The sequence below is a fragment of the Astatotilapia calliptera genome, chromosome 22, assembly GCF_900246225.1.
Source record: "Astatotilapia calliptera chromosome 22, fAstCal1.2, whole genome shotgun sequence".
Classification (NCBI taxonomy): Eukaryota; Metazoa; Chordata; class Actinopteri; order Cichliformes; family Cichlidae; genus Astatotilapia; species Astatotilapia calliptera.
In genome coordinates this window covers 13,476,218-13,497,323 of record NC_039322.1, presented here as the reverse complement: position 1 = coordinate 13,497,323, position 21,106 = coordinate 13,476,218, and the positions used below count along the sequence as shown (strand labels likewise).

Below are 21,106 nucleotides of genomic sequence, written 5' to 3'. Positions count from 1 at the left end.
TATTCTTAGGCAATGACTGTATCTAGACTGATATGGTTTTACTAATGCCAGGTATTCTTCTTTCTTTCTCTAGTTAAGTCTTACTTTGTCTCTTGGAGACACTGACAGTAGGATTAAATTAACGAGCATCTGTGCATTTTGTTGTATGGCATAATCTTAAAATATCTTTTTTTTTCATCTAGGTGGTCTTGAGCTAGCCAGTGAGCAGAAACAAGACAGTTATCACTTCCTGGTTTTTACTGACATGTTTGGGAACCGAACCCATGGAGTCGTTGTGCAGTACTACAGAGCTGTGCTGGTACAAATGCATACTCTCAATTTAATAGAAGGACATGCTAGGACTAATCAGTGCAGACAATCAGTATTACTCATTGGCTTCCTTTTGTGTCAGTCCTGTCAGGAAGGCGTCTTCCAGAACGGTCACAGGGGAAGCTCAACTAAAGCACGTTTCTACGCACCCTTTGCTGTGTGTATCATCTCCAAGTTCCCCTACTACAATGCCCTGAAAGACTGCCTGTCATGGTAACTTCTTTTGAACATACAGTTGATAAATAACCTTGACCTTGGTTGTGTTTTACTTTGTGCATTTAAATTAATCTTTCATTTGGCCTCCTGCCTGCACATGCTCAGTCTCCTGGTCCAGCTGCATACTGCAAGACAAGCAGATTTTGAGGAGACAGTGAAGGAGTTTTCAGCCAAGCTGTCCCTCGTGCCGTTACCCCCTCCTGGACAGCTGCATGTGGTCAGGAAAAACTTTTCGTTCTCCATCAGATAACTCCACCTTATTGTCTTTGTGTCAGACAGCTCTGATAGATCTTTATAGTAAAATTCTTCTCTTTGTTAGTCTTTCAGTCTTCGTCCTCTTCAAATATATCTTCCATCAAGAGAGGATCAGGACAGTCCTGTTGTTGACATCGACCTGCATCTGCCTTTCCTCTGTTTTACTCACACCATATTGCTCCAGGTACTGCATATGGCAGCGTGGTATTGCATTTAGCCTTTAAATATAAGCAGAAAATATGAGATCCTAAGTATTTTTTCACTCTTCAGGTGTTGTCCTACCTTCTCCAAGAGCAGCGACTGGTCTTGTTCTCCTGTGACTGGGCCAGACTCACTCTTGTTGCAGAGTGTCTGCTGTTGTACCTCCAGGTTAGTGTAAAGAACATCGTGTTAAAGTGCCCATATTGACTTATTTTTCATTCCTAAATATTTTAGCCGTGTTTTCTCTTTCAGCCTCTGTCCTGGCAGCAGCCTTATGTTCCCGTCTTGGCGAGAGGAATGTTGGACTTCATAATGGCTCCCACTGCCTTTCTCATGGGCTGTCACATCAGTCATTTTGAAGAGGTTGCTGCAGTAAGTACAATGCTGTCGTTATCAGCGTTTAAACATTAGGCTTTTTGTGTCTACGTGTGCTTTTTTTTTTTTTTAAAACCATAATGAGGGAGTACACTCTTGGTTTCCTTCCTTGCTGACAACAGATAGATCGTGGAAACCTTTCTTATCTAAGGAAGTGGTGTTTTAAATATTTGGGGATTTTAGCTTAAGCTTATAATAACCTTTACAGTAATTACTAGATGTGCATTGAAGAAAATAAATAATAAATTACAATTTTCTTTGTAAATTGTCTCAGTTGAGCTCACATACAGCATCCAACAATAGCTGTTTGTTCTCATCTGTATTCGTCTTTATTCAAGCTGAGTCCACATATTCTACAGAGGCAGTCTGTTTGTCAGACTGAGATCTTCTGTTAGGCTGGATTGTACTCTACTGTACCTATTGTACCTACAATATATGCGTCTGTTTGTGCTCATTTGTGGGAATAGGAGACAGAAGACCTCATTCTGGTGAACATCGATGATGGCAGCATTCAGACATCGTGGTGCGAAACAGTCGACCTGCCTGCTATCCCTCTGGTTGCAGCTGAGAGCTTTACATCAAGGTAACAAACATGTGCCTCAATGTAAAAGTAGACTGCTTAATAGATACTGTGACAATAAAAGGAACTATTATGCTTTTACTTATTTTGTGTACTCTTATAGTGTTGGTGCTCTTATTAGATTTCAGTAAGTTAGATCCGCAAATGTCAACACAATCCCTGTGAGCCAAGATTTTGTTTCTGACAGTTGTGTCAAGCTGACATCAGGTTGCCACTGAACAGGAAGCGTTGGCCAGGGGGCAGCCAATCAGAAGAAAGTAGAGAAAGAGGCCTTTAAGGAACGGCAGTTGAAACCATTTATTTCAGGCAGATGGACAGTATAAGATGAAAAAGGGCCTGTTGAGAATGTTAAGCTGCTCTAAAATAAGAATATGGAGTTGGAAATGGAGTGACCAGATCCCAACAAACTAAATATACAGAAATTTGTGTGGGACAAAGTGGAACACATCAATAATGCTAAGAGGTATATTTAACTTAAAATACAATACAATAAATTCTACATGTTGGTGGCTTGTCATTTAGTAAGAACAGGATAAATATATTTTATTTCAAAGTCTCTTGCTAAGTAGATACAAGCTTTTTATCCTAATGAGTATGCATTAGGCTTGTTAACATTTTTCTGATTATAACAAAAAGCCTTCCCTTTACAAAAGTGCTTGTTCTGCAGAATCAGTCAAAATGTGGGACAGACACGAAATAAAAATTCTGTGCAGTCCAACATAAACAGCAACATCTGGTCACCCTAGCTAAAAATGAGCATAACACGTCTGTTTATAGAGAGAAGCATATATGTTCAAACTGAGGTTTGGCATGCAACTCTTTCAGCTCGAATCACACCAGCTTTTGAACTAAATGTTACAACTGCTGCCCTAAAAACTGCCTAAATCAAATTACAAAGGCAGTGAATTTTTAAATGAAGTCCTTTTTTTTTTTTTTTTAAATACATATTTGGGATGTGTGTATGTCTGTGTCTGTTTGCAGGGCAGAGAGTCTGCAGCTTCATTTTGACCTGGAGCTGTGCCATCTTGCAGCTGGAACCGATGCTAATGCTCTGCGATCTCAACGCAGAGACTGGCAGAGACGGCTCAACACACAGATACAAAATATCGCCCTAGAATTGGTGGTCAACATCTTCAGGTACAGCTTTGCAAATGTCATAGAAATAAATGATTACTATTACAAACTGAGTATATTTAAAATCATTTTATCACTCTCCCTCTCTTTCTTTGCTTCAATTCCATGTATATGGATGGTTTTGTCAGTGGGGTGCAGGACTTCCTAAGCCATGAACACAGGGTTTTTAACAGCGAGGAATTTCTGAGAACGAGGGAGCCAGCAGACCAGTTGTTTTACAAGAAGGTACACTCCCACCTCTACAAACTAAAAAAGCGCCCACTGGTAAACACAAAAACGCTAACTGCTCTTACGCGGTTCTCTTTGTTGCTATCTCAGGTATTAGAAACTCACATCTTCCACTCATTCCTGCGTGACCGGCTAAACAGGAAATGGGACACCTTCAGCCGGATGGAGCAGAACACACGTAATCTCATGCACAAGTATGATAAGAGCATGATGTCATCATTGGTTTCAGTGTGAATGTTAATCAGTTCCAACATTACACGTTTCGTCAAACAATCTCAGGTGGTAGCTCTCAAACAGGTACAGCAGGTGTCCACTGTCTTAGTGTAATTTACTTGTGAGTCATTACTCAGCATTTTCCTGTCTGTACTCCTTGCAACATACAGAGGCTGAAACTGAATCCAAGATTATCTCAGAGCTGCTCTACCTGTTAAACGAGCAGCAGCTGTTTTGGCAGTACATTATTAATATCATTAATTGTGGTTTTGGGGGGGAGTGACTCTGGGTGAGTTTGTAAAATGTAGATTTTTGCATTTTTTAACTGCTAAAGTGACCCACATGCTGTAAAATTTTGTGCAGATACCAGTGTATGAATACCCTGTGTATGTAGTGCTTTTTAGTAATTTATTTAGCTTTTTGTGCCAGAGGGGGGAAAATAAATCACTATAAGTAAAGACTGTTTTAAAGTATTTCAGCACTTCACCACTCTCTTTGAATGAGGATCAGTCAAATCATACAAATTTTTGAAACTGGTCAAAAGGACCACAAAATTGATATAAAACAATAGTGAATGTCATCTTACATGGTAATACTGATCATTTATTTCAGTAAATTACATTTCACTGACTTCTTGTCTTGGTCAGACAATGTAAGTCTTATATAAATCTGCTTGGGGTTTTGACTATAAGGTGTGCATTTGGGGTTATAATATATAATAAATTAAAAAAGAGATTAAATGGTTCTTACTTGCTGCCCTAAAAATATAATCATTTAACAAAACAAGCGCACAAAGGTTAGGAACGAGAAGTTAGAGCTAAGGTGCTCATGACTCATGAAACTCATAATGAATAACCAGATTGAATGACTTTTGTTGCGGTCATGCATTTGTTCCAGTGCTGGTTGCAATTGACATTAAATCAGGATTTTCATTAGAATACTTTGCTTTGGAGATGTTTTTACTGTCATCGCATAACATGTCAGCTAGTTTGCTGACTTGGCCTCTGGGGATAACAAGCTTCCAGTGCAGGCAACAGATTTGTTGGCCAAAAATTCCTCTTCTGTCCTTGGTCATAATTTGCAAATTCATATAAATAGAAAATAAAACACCATAAAAGACAAATACATAGAATATGATTGACAGCTATGTCAGAATAGATTTTTAGCAAATGCAGTCCTTTTTTGCTGTTTTGCACATAGTATGCAACCAAAGCCAGCTGAAGCATGATTGGTCAGTAAAACTCAGACTTTTTTTGCATTCAGGTATTTGTTTATAGAGATTTTACAGTCATAAATGACATGTTAAAAATGCACGTTATCCTCTGTAAATAAATAGATTTGTCTGATTCAATTACTTTCACCTGCTTGCTGTCATCACCAACCATAAAGAAAACACAATCTGTGCCTCAATCATTTTTCTATTCAGGAATCGTGGAATGACGGAGTCTCCCCGGCGTCCTCCCATGTCTGAGCTATCCAGGTCTGGCTACAGAACATACGGCAGCCCTGACAACAAGCTGAGCAAAAGGCTGGGAGCCAGCCTGCCAAATCTGGTGCAGTCTGTCAGTGAAACTTTACCCGTCATCAGTCCCAGAACAGTCTGCAGGAAGATGACACCTGATATTGGTCAGTCCCAGTTAAGGAAAAGTGAAAGTGATTTAGCCAAGTAGCAATCAGTTTCTAATTTTGTTTGTCTCCCTTCAGGTTTAAAGTCCCCCAAGAAAGCAGTGAAAGTTTTCCGTCTTCCAGAATTCCCTCCTCCGCTGGCCTACCACTATGTCCAAAACTATTATTCTGACATGATTGCTTCACTGGGGAAAGCTATTAATGCTACACCACCGGAAGAGTCTGCTCTACTGGCCAGGTACGAGAACGAAGAAACCTGAAATCTCATATAAAGTAGAAATTTATAAAAATGTACAAGGAAATAGGTTCACGTTTCTTCAATAAATTGTATTAATTTTTGGATGGATGGATGGATGTCTCTATTTAAGTCATTTTAACAATATCTGAACCTTATATAGTGTCAGATCCCTAACCATCTCATCTATTTCTCTGTTCAGGTACCATTATCTGCGTGGTTTGGTCAACACTGTGTCCAACAGGCGTCTTGATGCATTAGAGGACTTTCAGAGTCTGTACAAGACAGACTCTGATATTTTTCCCTCTCAGATGGTTAAGTCTTTAGTGGACTCCCTGCCAGAGTCTGAACGTTTACAGGTCAGTTCAGGTTGTCATGACTGTGTGTTTTACTCTCCCTGCAGATATAAACCCTGTTGCCTAGAACCATCTTAGTTAATTACATCTTTAGCCACTTAAACACAATATACTTGTGTTTCAGTCATCAGTCCCAGAACAGTCTGCAGGAAGATGACACCTGATATTGGTCAGTCCCAGTTAAGGAAAAGTGAAAGTGATTTACTTAAACACAATATACTTGTGTTTAAGTAACCATAGTTTTCTTCTTTCTTTACAAACTACCCTCAGTAAGATTGTGAGGTGTTGACAGCATCAAATATCATGTCAGCAACTCAGTTTCTCATCACAGGATAAGTAGGTGATTGCAGATTATTTTAACAATAATGACTTTCGGTGCAAAAAAGGGCAAGTCCACTGCTTCCGCCTCACCTTCTAGTCTAAATGAAGTCCATCTTAGTTGTTTGTGTGTAATCTTACTGACAGTTAAATAAACAAACAAAGGCCTCTGCCATAATGTTGAAATCTCCCGACAGGCGGATAGAAAGGCAGAACTCAAACGGCTTATCAGTCGGGTCAAAAGGGACCAGGAGCGGGAATGTGCGGGCCGTGGAAACGGGCACGAGGAAGGCGCCATAAAGAGATTCCAGCTGCCGACAAAATACATGCAGCTTGAGGAGTTTGTGAAATGTGTCCAGGAGTCTGGCATTGTTAAAGACCAAGGAACTATTCAGAGACTCTTTGATGCTCTAACTGTAGGTAGGTACTTATTTATTTGACCAATTACCCTAAAAGCTGTGAGAAGTCTCAGGTTTTTTATTTGAATTACACATAATTTTCGGGGGGGCGGAGCCTGCTTTGTACTCTCTCACTAAAGCATGTCAGAATTGGTAAATCACACATGCACACACTCACAGGATATTTCCTGTGTCCTTGTCCTTCTTCCTCTCTTTTTCCAAGCAAATATTTATTCTTCGGGTTAAACATTACCTCACTCTTTCTTGAAGGATTTGCTGTGCAGCTTTCAAGGCATAACCAGAGCTTCACTGGGCAGTCGTTGCCCTATGACCTCTTTTTATTTGCTGTTTACTTTTTGCACATACTCGAGGTGTTCTCAGTCAGAACAGAGGTGACTTTTTCAGTAAAAGAAGCATCAGTTCACAAGGTGCAAGTAGTTCCACAGTCCCTGATCTGACAACTTTCATGTTGGCTAAGATTTTTCTTGTGTTGGTTTTAGATATTAAAGCTTTGGCGTGTGTAGTAAAGATTTTCAGTTCCAGTAGTAATAATAATTTGGGAAAGAGTGTCACTAAAACATATGTGATTGGAAAAGAAGGAAGGAAGCTTACAGTGAGAACTTATCTTTGCCTGCACACTGGGATTTTGGAAAATGCCTTCTTTCTTTCTTTCTTCTTTTTTTTTTTTTTCTGTCATAACATCCTGTTGGAGGTTGTGACAGGCTAATGTCAGGTTTTCCTTTCTACTTTCACTGCGAAGGATAAGATTCAGAGTCACATCAACAGGATTTGGATCTCCTTTTGCATTGTAAATGTATTATAATTACTGTTTTCTATTATAAGTTCCTGTTGTATAGTCACTTAAAAAAGTGGTGTTTATATAAAAATGACTACAACATAACACATGGTTATGTAGTAATTTTAGAACATGTTACGAAAGCGTTGATGTTAAATGAAAAAGGCAGTCAGGCGGTGACTGTGTGTGATTCAGTGGGTGAGAACATAGTTTCGTATCTCTCTGGGTGGTTGGTTGGGTGTGGGGGTGCACAGAGGTGATGCACTGTATGTGGCCATTGTTGGAGAACAGTAGGGATTGCAACTTGCAGTCGCTCACTCTGCAGGCATGCTTGGAAAGAGAAACAGAGCTGACTCAGAGAGTAAGCAGATGCCTGTTTATAATAATAATAATAATAATAATAATAATGGATTGGATTTATATAGCGCTTTTCAAGGCACCCAAAGCGCTTTATAATACCACTATTCATTCACACACTGGTGATGGCAAGCTACAGTTGTAGCCACAGCTGCCCTGGGGCAGACTGACAGAAGCGAGGCTGCCATATCGCGCCATCGGCCCCTCTGGCCAACACCAGTAGGCGGTAGGGTAAAGTGTCTTGCCCAAGGACACAACGACCAGGACAGAGAGCCCAGGGATCGAACCGGCGACCTTCCGGTTACAGATGCGACAGTTTGTGACACAATTCTGGGTTTATGACAACTTAAAGACTTATTATTTTTATTAAATGATGTTTAAAATGAGGTTTTAAACTGTTTCAGACCAAGTAGGTCTGATACTTATATATCAGACCTACTATCCACAAACTCTCTTCAGTTGTTTTGAAAGTGTGTGTTTGTTTGATGCAGGTCATCAGAAGCAGGTCAGTCCAGATTTGTTCAAGGTTTTTTACACCATCTGGAAGGAGACTGAGGCTGAGGCACAAGAGGTCTGTACTGTACTTTACACTACTTTAAACAAATTACGATGGGAGAATTAACAGTGATTTGCGGTTCTGTGTAGATTATAATTTAAATTATAAACCTACTATTAAGTTTTGTTTCTGCAAATGGGGAAAAAGTGCCATTCTTTAAGTTAAAATTTCAGTTTATTTCCTTGAAATTCAAATAATTACAATTATTTTTAATTATTTTCTCAGATCTATGAGGTGGTAACTCAAAATTCTGAGATTAAAAACCTGAAATTTTGGACTTATGGATGACAAAAGATTCTTTCGTTTTTTCAGTGGCAGAAACCAGTTTCAATAGTTTACACTGTAGTTGAACAAATTGGCACTTTATGCAGGTTTTTGTGTTCGTTTGATCTGAAGGTTTGTCTGCCAACATCTGTTTTGGAGCACATTGAGGCCAACGAGTGCGTCTTCAAGGTGTCGTCTTCAGTAAAGACGAGCCGCGGAGTGGGGAAAATCGCCATGACTCAGCGACGGCTCTTCCTGCTCACGGATGGACGGCCAGGATACGTGGAGGTGGCACAGTACCGAGATTTAGATGTGAGATTAAAAGAAGAGAAATCCCGAGATACAAATACAGCTGTGCCCAGTAAGATAAGACTTGAAACGGCAATCTATAGTAGATGTTGTCTTTGTGTACTCTTGTTTTTTGTTTTAGGAAGTAAAGGTCTCCTCAGCTCCCTTCATGCTCCTGCGAATCCCAGGCCTGAAGCTTCGTGTCCGGGGAAGGAAGGAAACTTTTGAAGCTAATTTGAAAACGGAAACTGAGCTTTGGAACCTGATGGTCAAGGAAATGTGGGCCGGGCGCTTCACAGCTGACCAGCACAAGGTAAATCTGTGATGAAGAGGCTGTGTGGGTGTTGCTGTGAGGGAGCATAGAGGAAAATGATAAGCTTCATCAGGAAAATTTATTGAGTTACCTTGCTCGTTTATTATTCATACCTCGTGTTTATTCAGGCATCAGTTTGAGTGTGTGTCAGTTTCTGTGAGGGAGTGGTTGAAATTCCCTCAGTTATACATGAACACAAATAGGCACACTTGAACAAACACAGGGGGTTTCCTTTGTGAAACCAAAAGATGTAACTGTAAAATATCTGTCTGTCACATTTACCCCCCTCACTGTTGTTCTCTTCTCTTTATTTAAAATATTATCATTTCTCACTTCCTTTGATTGTCAGTTTCTATAGTCAGGCAGCCTGTGATGACTGTCCAACTTGTCTGACAGGATAAACATCTACAGCACTGCTTAGTCACATGTAAATCTTGTTTGATCGTTGATTATTTCAGTTGTAATTGCCTATATTTACAGCTTGTCCTGTTTGTATATCATGTCAATATAAGTATTTTTGGGTGTGATAAGTTTATTGAGACCATAAATCTTTAGTAAACTAAGATATAGTCATTCTGAAAAAGAGTGACCATATATCTTTAATTTGACTTGATTTGATTGGTCAATGCATTATGAAGACTGAAATATATGTATGACCTCTGAGATGGATTGCCATTGCTGTATACGCCTTTTAAGTCTGAGAGTATGACTCATGATGACTATTTATCCTGGTATATTTTTTTTCTCCTTTGTGACATCAGCATTTTTTTTTTTTTCATTCATTTTTATTATAAAAAAAAATCACTTAACCGCTGTTGTATGTATGTCTGGTCTGGTGATGGCATCTGGCTTATTGAGGTTGACCTTGAACATCAGTCAAAAGTACATTAGTGAGTGTTTACACCAGCTGAAATTGTATTCTACAAACTTTGTAAAAGTATAAGGATCGTAGCCATAAGCATTGCCTTCTAATGCTTTTTTTTTTTTTTTTTAAACAAAAAATTCTGTCTCTCTCTTTCTCTCAGGACCCCCAGTACATGCAGCAAGCTCTGACCAATGCCTTATTAATGGACGCAGTAGTGGGAAGTCTTCAGAGCAGCAAGGCTATCTATGCTGCTTCTAAGCTGGCTTACTTTGACCGCATCAAGATGGAAGGTAGAGAAAGATGTGCTTTGTTATGGTTATGGACATATTTGCGTAATAAAACTGTGCCCGTTTGGAAACTTTATGACTCATCGAGACTACAGTAATCTTTCACTTTGAGTTTGTGCTTTCATCACCTGGTTAAGGTTAGTTGCTTCTCTTTGCTTTGTCTCCAGTCCCAATGATGGTTCCCAAGACAACTGCAGAGATACTAAAGCACAAAATTAACCCTTCGCTGGAACTTGCTTCACCTCAGGCTGTGGATGTTCTTCTCTACACATCAGGTACACACACACACACACACACACAGCTTTTAAATGTGTCCCGTAAACGAGCAGTTTCTCCATCATTTCTCATCAACACTGTTACAACAAGTTTCAGCCTCTTCCCCTTTTTTATTGGTCATTGTGGGAGTCGATGATGTGATTGGCTCTTTGGAGCAGCAGAGCAATTTCCCAATCTAACTGTGACACTAACGCGCATGCACTGACATATATGTTGACTAATGCACAAAAAAAACCAACCTGGTGTTTATCTGTCATCACTGTGGCACACACTGACATAAAAAACATGCAGATGCAATAAAGTTCCTCAACCACACTTCCTCCCCAGTCTCATATTACAGTAAACAGCAAAAGGAGTTGCAAGATATTTAAAAACATGCTGGGAAGGAAACCTCTCCTCAATCTCTTAAATAAATGGTCATAAATATGTGGACTCTCTTCTTTTTATTGTGAGCTGTGAAATCATAGGAAAGCACAGGATAAGTGCTTTACATAGTGATTACAAAACTGCAGCGGGAATGGCTGTATGGGCTGTCTGGGTCCTGGGGAGGCCATGACTGAGGGTGTGCAAATGTTTTTTGTTTTTGTTTTATCAAGGTTTGCTTGAATTGCGTCGGCAGTGGGTCTGGGATCATTGTCATGCTGAAAAAGTAAGCTGTTAATATTTCAGGGTGTAAAAGTCTCATGGTACTTCTTTTCTCTCATAATTCTGTCAATTTAAAAAAAAAAAAGATTGCAGACTCTACTTCTTTCTAAAAGGAAGTATAAAGAACAGACACTGACACAAGTTATGAAGAAATGTAAGGACTGCAGAAGTAGGGCTGTTCGATATAACGATATATATTGGATAACGATATAAAAACGTCTATCGTCTATCGCCGAAAACGGCGGCCTTTACAACTTATGTCTAAAAATGTATAGTTTCATGCATCTGTTATACAGTCATTGGTTAAAACACTCGACTCCAGCTACATGACGCGCAGCTGGAAACACTTCCCGCAAGACGAGCTGCCCGAGATTCACATAATTTATAGAAAATGTTACATTTCTGTGATTTATATCGTTATCGGGACGATAGAATTCTTACATCGGGATATGAGATTTTGGCCATATCGCACAGCCCTATGCAGAAGGTTGGGTTTTTTTTTAAGTAATTACTTTAGGGGTTTTTTTCTGTCCTAATTAGTTGTTGACTGTAAACAAGGGGAAGAGAGTTTGTGTAATAAAAGTCTCTGTCTGGACGTGACCTGTGGACTGTTGTTGGCTGGCGGCTTGATCCTGACAGGCCAAAGGGATGAGTGATTTGATGAGAATGCAGATCATTTTATGGCCTTCACAGTCACCTGATTTAAACACCTAAGAAGACACAGTAAACTGTGCGTTCCACCACACCGGAAAAACATTAAATAACATAGAATATCTTCTTTTTTTTTTAATGATATTCATCCTTATATTAGTGTAAAGCAATAGAAGAGTAACTGCCAAGGAAGTGAAACTATCTTCTTGTAGTTTGTGGTTTATTTATTTCTTTTCTTCCTTTAATATGTCACCTATGAATTGTGGTTATTATTTGTGGCCTTTGTTGTTTAGTGCATCCTTGATTTTTATCCTGGGGCACCGACAGCCTGGCACATTATATGGCAGGAAGACCGTGAGTGAAAAGCTTTAAAAAAAGATCCACAGAGCCATTCAGTGGCCTTCAGCAGGCAGCCATCTGGGTCCACTTAAATACATGCTGGTGGCAGACTAACCCCTGCCACTAGCACAGTCACACTCAGTGATCCACACATTAACAAACACATTTCAGTTCTTCTGTAGCAGTCTGCTGCTCTTTGGGATTTCTGCTGGTGAAAAAGAACAAATCTGGCCATTCAGGTCCTCCCTCCCCGGCCCTCTCGGACTCTTTCTCCCTCTCCGGTTTGAATATAGGTCACTGAATTGAGTTCCTGGCACAGATCCGGTTCACACCCCCTCTCCTCTCCCCTCTGTTCTCACCACACTTTTTTCTTTTTCTAACTTTTTCACTTCATAAGTCCTCTTACCTTCTGTTCCACTGCCCTTTTCTGCTCCTTGAAGTAAAAACACAGGATGTTACTTTTTTTTTTCTTCTCCATGAGCTGGGGCATTTTTTAAAAGTGCTGAATCCGTTGGGAGAAATCTGACCGTTGGTTTGGTTGGGTGGAGTCGAGCTGCAAAATAACATTGACATGAAGTGCTTCCCTTCACACTGCTGGAAGAAAACTCCTAAGTAGCCTCTGGAGTAGAAGACAGAAATCTGTATAAGTAATATTCACTGCAGGCCAAGTGTAATGATAGGGTGTTGAGAAATAACTGATAAAGTGTGTGTGTGTGTGTGTGTGTGTGTGTGTGTTCTATTTCAGGTCAACTATGGGTATCGGTAAATAAGGGGAAGGTGATGGTGTTTGATGCCTCAAGCTGGTCCCTCACACACACCTGCCATGTTGGGAATGCTAGACTGGTGAGAGGAACACATGAAACGAATAATCAGGCTCAGACTGCTCTAAATGATTGTTTCCAGACATTTTTACTTAACGTCTGGTGCATGACTCCGGTTATCAGTGCAAAAACTCCACCCATCTGCCGTTCAAAACTTTATTTCAAAGGGGCAACCAATCAGAAGAAAGCTAAAACATCTTGTTTAAGACAACGAATGAAATAGATTTTTTTTTAAACTGTAAACTTTAGAACTACAACAGTTAAGCTCTAATATAAATGTCAATACAATATGGAGCTGGAAATGAACATTGCAGGTCCACTCTTAACACAGTTACAATTTTATTTTTATTCATGAAAATATTTGTATTCAGTTATATGGGTTGGCTGATGCCTGTCCCAGATGTGACAAGGCAAAAAGGAGGGGTACGCTATGGACACGTTGCTTGACTAAGGGCTAAAACACACAGGCAGTCAGGCATTCCTGACCAGATTCATACATGGAGTCACCAGTTAGCCTAACCTGCATGTCTTTGGATTGTGGGAGGAGGCTGGAGTATTGGAGGGAGAGGGAAAACTTTCCAACTCCACACAGTTCAAATCCACTGACCAGTTGTGTCAGTGGATTTGAACCTGGGACTGTCTTGCTGTGATATAACAGTGCCATAGACTGCACTACTGTGCTATGCATGAAAATCAAAAGAAAAGACCCAAAAAAGCAGTAGTAAATATTCAAATTTGATCCTTTCACACAGTTAAGCCTCTACATGTTAAACTGGCTTCTCTAAACCTCTGCTAGTAGTCTTTTTTTCCACCACTAAATAAAAACACCTGGCCAGATGTTTGCTCATCGCTGAACTAAATCAGCAGATAAGCACACCACAGACATCAGGTACATATTAAGTATATATATTAAGTGGTTTTTGTTTCTCCTTCTCTGGCTTCACTTCAAACATTATCTTTCAACATGAAATCTCATGTTTGTAGGGAATCCATGGTGTGTTTTGAATAGTTTACATTCCCTCAAAGAACAAAGCATTTTCCAGTGATAGCTGGCTGGAGGGTTGAAAGCACCAGCCAGTGGTCGAGCTTCATAAACATTTTCTCCAGGAGAAAGGATTTGTGAGGTTTTAAGACACTTCTTAAGTCTAACCCTTACTTCAACTGTGCAGTTCAGTTACATGAAATATGTTGGAAGTGTGAGACAGAGATGGGCGGAGTATGTGTTTTCACTTATAAAACACTGGCATGACGATTTCTAACTTTCACCAGCAGCGTGAAAACAGCTGTTGAGAAAATATCATGAAATTATTGTAGACAAAGTAATTTAAACATTTTTTCCTATTGATAATTTTTAGCTGTAACTTCCAAGTCTATTTGCACATTCTGTAACACAGAGGTACTTGATATTAGAAGTAATGTTTGTCAGGTAGTGTTTCAGTAGTTTATTAGAACAATTTTGCCGCCTAGTGGACATGCTGAGTATTGCGTCCTGCATGAAGCTCTTAGCAGCTCAGCTGGAAGAGCTTCTGACATTTAAAAATATGCAAAGACACCTGCTGTGGCGACCCCATTGTGAATGTGGGAGCAGCTGAAAGGAGCTTTAGAATTAATTGACTGAGTTGTTGGTTTTTTTGTTACCCAGGTAGAAGATTTTGAAGATCCAGGTAAAAAATTTGTGTAAAGCTGTAATACCTGCGGACTCGTGCTCAGAAACATGTTTCTGGTTTCAGAACTGCATGTTGGAGGTTGACAAAGATCAGGTGTGGATGGGCTCTGAGGACTCAGTGATCTACATCATCAGCATAGTGGCCATGGTGTGTAACAGACAGCTGACTGAGCACAGGGCAGAGGTCACAGGACTGGCGGTCGACAAAGACAAATACAGGTAACGCAGAACAACAGCCACAACAAAAATACACAATCACCCCCCCCCCAACTCGGGCCGCACTGCCTCACTGCCCTCACATCACATACCGAACACACCTTCCCAGATTTTCTGCTAAAGCTGCAAATTGTCTCCTCTCTCATTCTAATGTGCTGTTCTTGCTGTCACTCTGCTGTTTCGACCCTTAAACCTCCAGTATTCTCATGGAGGCTTTATAAAGAAGTTTATTCATCACTGCCAATATGATATGTATGAGTACCAACTTCTGATCGAGGGAACACCCAGTTTCTGTTTGTGTATTCTAATCAAACAGTTAATAATTTCAGTTATAAATTCGCAGTTTAAAGAAATGAACTTTGAAACAGAAAGTTAAGAAAAACAGCAAATAAGCCATCAGCAATATAAAAGCATTCAATTTGTTTGATGAATTTCTTGAACTTGTATACTATTCTTATTCAGATGAATAACAATATCATAAGTCGAGTGGTTGTTTCAGCAGTATTATCATTATTGTTAGGTAATTAAAGTTGTATTCAAGGAATGGAAATGTTTGTGTCTAATCCACTCTGTTCTTGAAATGTACATTAAAAATAATCTTACCAGCCTGCTTTGTTCTTCAGCCAAAAGGTGGCATACTCCTGCAGTGCAGAGGGGACAGTCATGGCGTGGGATGTCTCCACATTGCAGGTTGGTTTAATATCAACCATTGTTCACACCTGTTTGCATTTCTCTTTCAGCTTGTTTGACTTTTCCTTTTCCTTCAGGTGAAGAAGCACTTCCGCCTCTCCTGCAGCCGTCTGCAGTCCATTTACAGCTGCAGCGGCACGCTTTGGTGTTGTAAGTTTCCTTCACACTGGACAGTTGGAAAAATGGAAAATCTGAGACTTTGATGATGTAAAGTGAATACCCTCTCTTTCCGTCTTTCCCTCTGGTCTGGTTTAAGGCTCCAGAGACAGGATAATGGAGGTGTGGAGGAATGGTTCATTAAAACGTTGCATGAATTTACCAGAACAACAAAAAGGCTCCACAACTACTTTCAGCTGTGCTCTGATCTTACCAGAGGTACAAACACACATTTTGCTCTTAATATTGTTTTTCTTTAATAAATGTATTTTCATTTTGTAAGAGTGACCCCGTTTCACCTGATGTGTTTGTGTCAGCGGGAGGAAATGTGGAGTGTGTGTGCAGATTCTGGAGAGGTGTCTATTTGGCACATTAAAGACTGCAGCAAACCGTTCCACCGCATCACCCTACAGGACTGCACCGGATGCTACTGCATAATTAAAGTTAAAAACCAGGTTAATACACACACGCACGCACACGTACAGAGCAATATGGAAAATATTCTTATTTTTATGGTTGATGTTAATATGATAATCAGTGAGTCTCAGAAGTGCTAATTTTTCACATTTGAACATTCAAAATACAATGTTTTTGTTTTATTTTTATTTGTTTTAGTCCTTCTTTAATTTGTTAAATTCTAAGAGAAGTTAACTAGTTGCAATAGGAGCTTAGGGGAGAGTGGGGCAATGTAAGAAATCTTTCAGTGAAGTTAGCCTTTCAATCATGAATACAACACAAGAATAAAATGGGTATAATGCGGCTTCAGGATCTTAGTTGTTATTCAAACCATAGCAGCAGAAGCAGATCATTAAAAACAATATAAGGCACAAATAAAGGGGTCCTTCAGTCTACTTGCCCTTATGAGGAGCAAAGCTCCATCCACACAAAGCCCCCATCCATTCACCATAAAAAGTTAATGACATTCAGCGACTTCAAGTTTATTTTTAGAAAGAGGGGCAATACATATTAATGAACATTTTAACAAATGTAAATATGCCAGATTATAGCCTTGGGCTAATTTCCATCTGCAGACCCTCTGGCAGGTTGGTGTTAAACACAAGTTAGTAAAAACATACAGAGACACTATTTACAGGTCATGTGACAAGGACAAAAACAGTGATCACATTATACTAGAACAAACAATGACAAGGAGAGTGGACACAGAGGACAGTATAGATAACAATAACGGAAACACATCAATTATATTGCACAAACCCAGTATTGTATATGCCCTGACCGTCGTGATATTGCGTTCACCCATTGCACTAACAGTTGTTTCCCTTTTTGTAATACACTAACTCTTTTTCCCGTCCAATATAAAACATGATTATTAAACATGATTACATGTTTGTGTGTCCCTCAGCCGCCCTTTTAAGTGACTCTTAAAGATGGGTAGACTTGTACTTTCCCTCACTGACAGTGGAAGACTATTCCAGAAGCTCACTCCCTGATATGACAGAGCATTCTGTGAAAAGGTGGTCCGCCTGAATGCCAGTTCACAATCACCTCTAACAGTGGCTCGAGTCAGTCGAGACCCGGCAACACTGCTAGACTTTTGTTTAATAAAATCACTCATTGGTGGAGGCGCCAGACCATATATAACTTTGTATATTAGACAGGCAGATATAATTTGAAATTAGTAAAATTTAAAAACTTGTATTTTTCTAAAATTTGACAATGGTGATATGAAAAAGGTTTTTTTTATCTAATATTTTCAATGCTCTTTTGTAGCATACTTCAATTGGCCCAGTAGCAGCAGAGCTCGTATAGGACCAACTTGTAATACAATATTCAATATGAGCCAGTATCATTGAGTGCAGGAATGTAATCGCTGCTGTGTCTGTTAATGATGTGCGGATATGTCTAAAGTTCTGTATATTAACATTTACAGTTTTCACTACTTTTTTTTAATGTGTTTTTTAAAGGATAATTTAGAGTCTAGTAGCACTCCCAAGTACTTAAATTCCTCAACATTAATTAATGTTAATTAATTCTTGTGCACCTTTGATCATTGTATTGGTGCACGACAGTTTCAGCTAAGCTTTAGCTGTCAGACTGTCGGCCTCACATTTGACTCTGGAATACTTTGGCATACACAGAATTTTGTGGTCAGCTGCAAAGACTGCAAGGTACCCAAGTCCTGGCGATGCAAAACAAGCCCAAATCACCATGTTTCACAGTTGGTATGAGGTGTCTGTGCTCACATGCTGTGTTTAGTTTTCACCTGTGCATTATAGCTAAGCGCCTCCACTTTGGTCTCAGCTGTGACACGTGATGTCACATGTTATCTAAGACTGCTCCTTTGCTAGCAAAAACGGAAAAATTAGTGTATAATTCTTTAGGATGAATTTGGCCCCACCTGCTCATCTTACCCCACTTTCCCCCGGTTGTTAACGAATGTTAATCTTAACTGATGCTTGAGAAACTATTTGACATTTAACCAAATTAACTAACCTCTTTGCTGTGTAGGTGTGGGTTGGCGGCATGGGTCGCAGTTCAACCAAAGGGAAGGTTTACATCCTGGACACAGAGCGGTACCAGGTCCTGAAGGAGCTTCACGGCCATACCGACAAAGTGACAGGGCTGTGCTCAGCTGAGGACCGCTACGTCCTCAGTGGAGCTGGAAAACATGATGGGAAGATCGCCATCTGGAAGGTGGAGTAAAGAGGCAGAAGGACTGAAATTATGTTTTATAGTCAGAGTGCAAGTTCTCACTGAATTCCCTCTGTTCAAACAAATCCTGGATAATGAAGGGAAGATCCATATTTGGAAAGCACAGCAAGGAGAAAAGCAATCTGCATCACCGGGATATGAAGGAATGCAAAGAAGCTCAAAGTCTACATGAAGTATGACCAACCCGGGCAGCTTCTCCTGTCTTCTATGAAGTTAAGATTAGAAATACTAACAGAACTTATTTTATCATTTAATGAAGGAAAACTCAAGCCTGAAAGAGGGAAAGTGAGCTCATGTTCTGCTGGATAATTTTTCAATCCAAAATGCATCAAAGTTCACTTTAATGAAGGTTTTGAACACATTTAGTGTTTATGTACGTGCGAACACACATGTGGTAACAGCGTGTGACTGAGCCATACCTCCAACCGTGTTTTTGACGTTAGTGTCTGCAGCTCAGAGGAGTCAGAATACCCCGAAAACAAAACTGCGGTTGAAGATTTCACCATCACAGTGGGAAAGCCCCGATAGAAGATTATTTTGATGAAGGGGATGCTTTAATGGACAGGAAATATGATGATACGCAATGGTGGGAACTGGGCTTAAACTTGATCGACACTCAGGTGTGGGTCAGAGGATCTGCAGCAGCTGGAATATGTTTGAACAGGTAATAAAATAGGGGCTAACTGTACAGTATGTCAACAGTAAGAGATATTTTTCCATTGTTGGACAAAGTTTTTCCTTTAATTTTTTTTTTTTAAATCTTTGTGAAGGAAGTTATGTATTTGTAGTTTTTCCCTCTATCAGGAGGATTATGTAGAAACCAACTGGCCAATTTCCCGTAAAATTGCCAAGCAGGTGGAGTATGGGTAAATGAAGGAACCATTTTATTGTTTTCTGGGTTTTTAACACTATGTAGCCACTTGAAAGTCAGAGTTGCACATGTTTGTGACAAATTACAAAGGAGTTAGCATTGGGTTTCTTTGGATCAAGCTGAAAAAATCTATCACATTAGATTTTCCCCGTAAACTTTATCCAGAATTCACACAAGTGGACTGCAAACCAAGCTTTACCAAAGTTATTGTATAGATTTTTTTTCTTTTCCAAAGATTTTCAGTCTATTATAGCCAATCAAAACCAACGACAAATAGGAAGTTGTGTCACGATGCTGCATCGTTTTGATCTACAGGTTGAACTTGACATACAAACTTGGACTTCAGCATTAGACCTCGAGCATGCTCAGTGTACAGAGGCATCTAGTCTGTTTATTTTCAGAGCAGTTTAACAGTTTTCTCTTTGGCAGGCTGCTGTTCAAGAAGATTAACCAACCGAAAGGTCAAAATTCCTGTTCACGCGGTGCCTTACAGATATTAAACATTCAGATATTTATTAGGTTAAATCAAAACCAGAGGCTATAAAATGTTTCACGCATGTTATAATATATTTATATTTTGTGATTTTAAGATGGCTTTCAACTCGGTGTTGTTTTAATAGTAGCATTATTTATATTAACTTAGTGGAACTGGAGAAAGTGTCTCACACATAGAGAACATTAAGAGTTTTAAGCGTTTATTAAGTGTATTATAAAACTAAAGCCAACTTCATCATCAGTGGTTCTGGTTCACAGAACTATTTTTACATTTTGTCATCTGAGGTTCAAACTGAAGGTTAAACTTGTCCTTTACTCTTGTATTTATACTCTGTATATAACTGCGACAAATGACGATGTTGTAAATTAAACGAATGACAACTCAGCCATTGTATTTATACCTTTGCAACCTTTGCTTTTGCACAAGCATGAAAATGTACATATTCTCTTTTTTTCTTTTTCTTTTTTTTTAAACTGACAGTCAGTACACTTATTAAAGGAAACCTCAAGTCTGTTTTTATTCTCAGCAAACCGAAGCTTCAGTTTACTTTCTGCTCAGTTAGAAGGATGGTTCACAGGATGGACAACAATAAATACTTAATGAAAAAACAATTTAAGACTCCTCTGACTTTGCGTCTTTCTTTTGAACTAAATCCAAATAATAAAAAATGCTGTTTGCTGATAAATCCTGAGTGGTTTCTCGGACTCACAAACTATTGCTCTATTAGTTCAGTTGGCTTTGTCGTCTAACCAGTGTAATGATTTGTTACTGCGCAAATCTCGACCTGCATACTGTTTGCAAAACTGTTTATTTTGCACTTTCTAGAGTTCGTCAGAAGAGGGCGCAATTTGATACCAAGTTCATATTGGGTAAAGCCTGAGGCTTGATGAAGTGGAGGTTCATAGTTTAGAGTTAGCGACATTAACACAGTTCAGACACACATAACCTGCTTGTTTCCCCTGTGAACTAATAATTGCTTGTAAAACGTTTGAAATCAGTATAAATGACATTTTAATTTTCAATCACCAATTTAAGTTGTTTTACTTGGAGTAGAATTTATTTTTATTTCAATAAATATAAACTCATCACACTGACAAACATGCAACTAGCAACTATTACCCCAAGATTAAAAGAATAAAAACCGGTTGATAATTTCAGGTCTGCAGTGTAAAACTGTTCAGAAAACAAAGAGGCTATTTGACTCCTGGCTCAATCCCTGCTTAGGCTGCAGGGTGGGAGACCTGCAGTAACAAAGGTACAGCAGACTGGGTCCACCCTGCTCAAGTGTCCTTGAGCAAAACACTGAATCCCTGCAGGGCTGCTGTTATGTGAATGACCTCCCTGTGGAGTTTGCCAAGGTGTTTTTACAACGAGGCTTCTCTGAAAATCCTTTCTAATACTCAGAACACTGTGTTATATGCACTTGCGTGCAGTTG

The 21,106-nt window shown here is 39.4% G+C and overlaps 1 protein-coding gene across 1 annotated transcript in view; it reads left to right on the top strand.

Annotated features, from left to right (window-relative positions):
- The window catches only part of dennd3a (DENN/MADD domain containing 3a), a 28,365-nt gene extending 8,079 nt beyond the window's left edge, over window positions 1-20,286 (top strand). Inside the window, exons 5-30 of the mRNA XM_026156295.1 lie at window positions 183-298; window positions 392-522; window positions 631-742; window positions 845-964; window positions 1,051-1,149; window positions 1,234-1,353; window positions 1,824-1,939; window positions 2,918-3,073; window positions 3,199-3,295; window positions 3,389-3,492; window positions 4,938-5,137; window positions 5,216-5,375; window positions 5,575-5,731; window positions 6,244-6,466; window positions 8,089-8,168; window positions 8,550-8,729; window positions 8,848-9,018; window positions 10,044-10,173; window positions 10,338-10,445; window positions 12,827-12,924; window positions 14,633-14,787; window positions 15,408-15,474; window positions 15,552-15,624; window positions 15,731-15,849; window positions 15,948-16,085; window positions 18,100-20,286. Coding sequence (XP_026012080.1) covers window positions 183-298; window positions 392-522; window positions 631-742; window positions 845-964; window positions 1,051-1,149; window positions 1,234-1,353; window positions 1,824-1,939; window positions 2,918-3,073; window positions 3,199-3,295; window positions 3,389-3,492; window positions 4,938-5,137; window positions 5,216-5,375; window positions 5,575-5,731; window positions 6,244-6,466; window positions 8,089-8,168; window positions 8,550-8,729; window positions 8,848-9,018; window positions 10,044-10,173; window positions 10,338-10,445; window positions 12,827-12,924; window positions 14,633-14,787; window positions 15,408-15,474; window positions 15,552-15,624; window positions 15,731-15,849; window positions 15,948-16,085; window positions 18,100-18,294 — 3,425 coding nt within the window. The 3' untranslated portion in view covers window positions 18,295-20,286. The remainder of the gene's footprint in view (window positions 1-182; window positions 299-391; window positions 523-630; window positions 743-844; window positions 965-1,050; window positions 1,150-1,233; window positions 1,354-1,823; window positions 1,940-2,917; window positions 3,074-3,198; window positions 3,296-3,388; window positions 3,493-4,937; window positions 5,138-5,215; window positions 5,376-5,574; window positions 5,732-6,243; window positions 6,467-8,088; window positions 8,169-8,549; window positions 8,730-8,847; window positions 9,019-10,043; window positions 10,174-10,337; window positions 10,446-12,826; window positions 12,925-14,632; window positions 14,788-15,407; window positions 15,475-15,551; window positions 15,625-15,730; window positions 15,850-15,947; window positions 16,086-18,099) is intronic.
- Window positions 20,287-21,106: the final 820 nt, after the last annotated feature.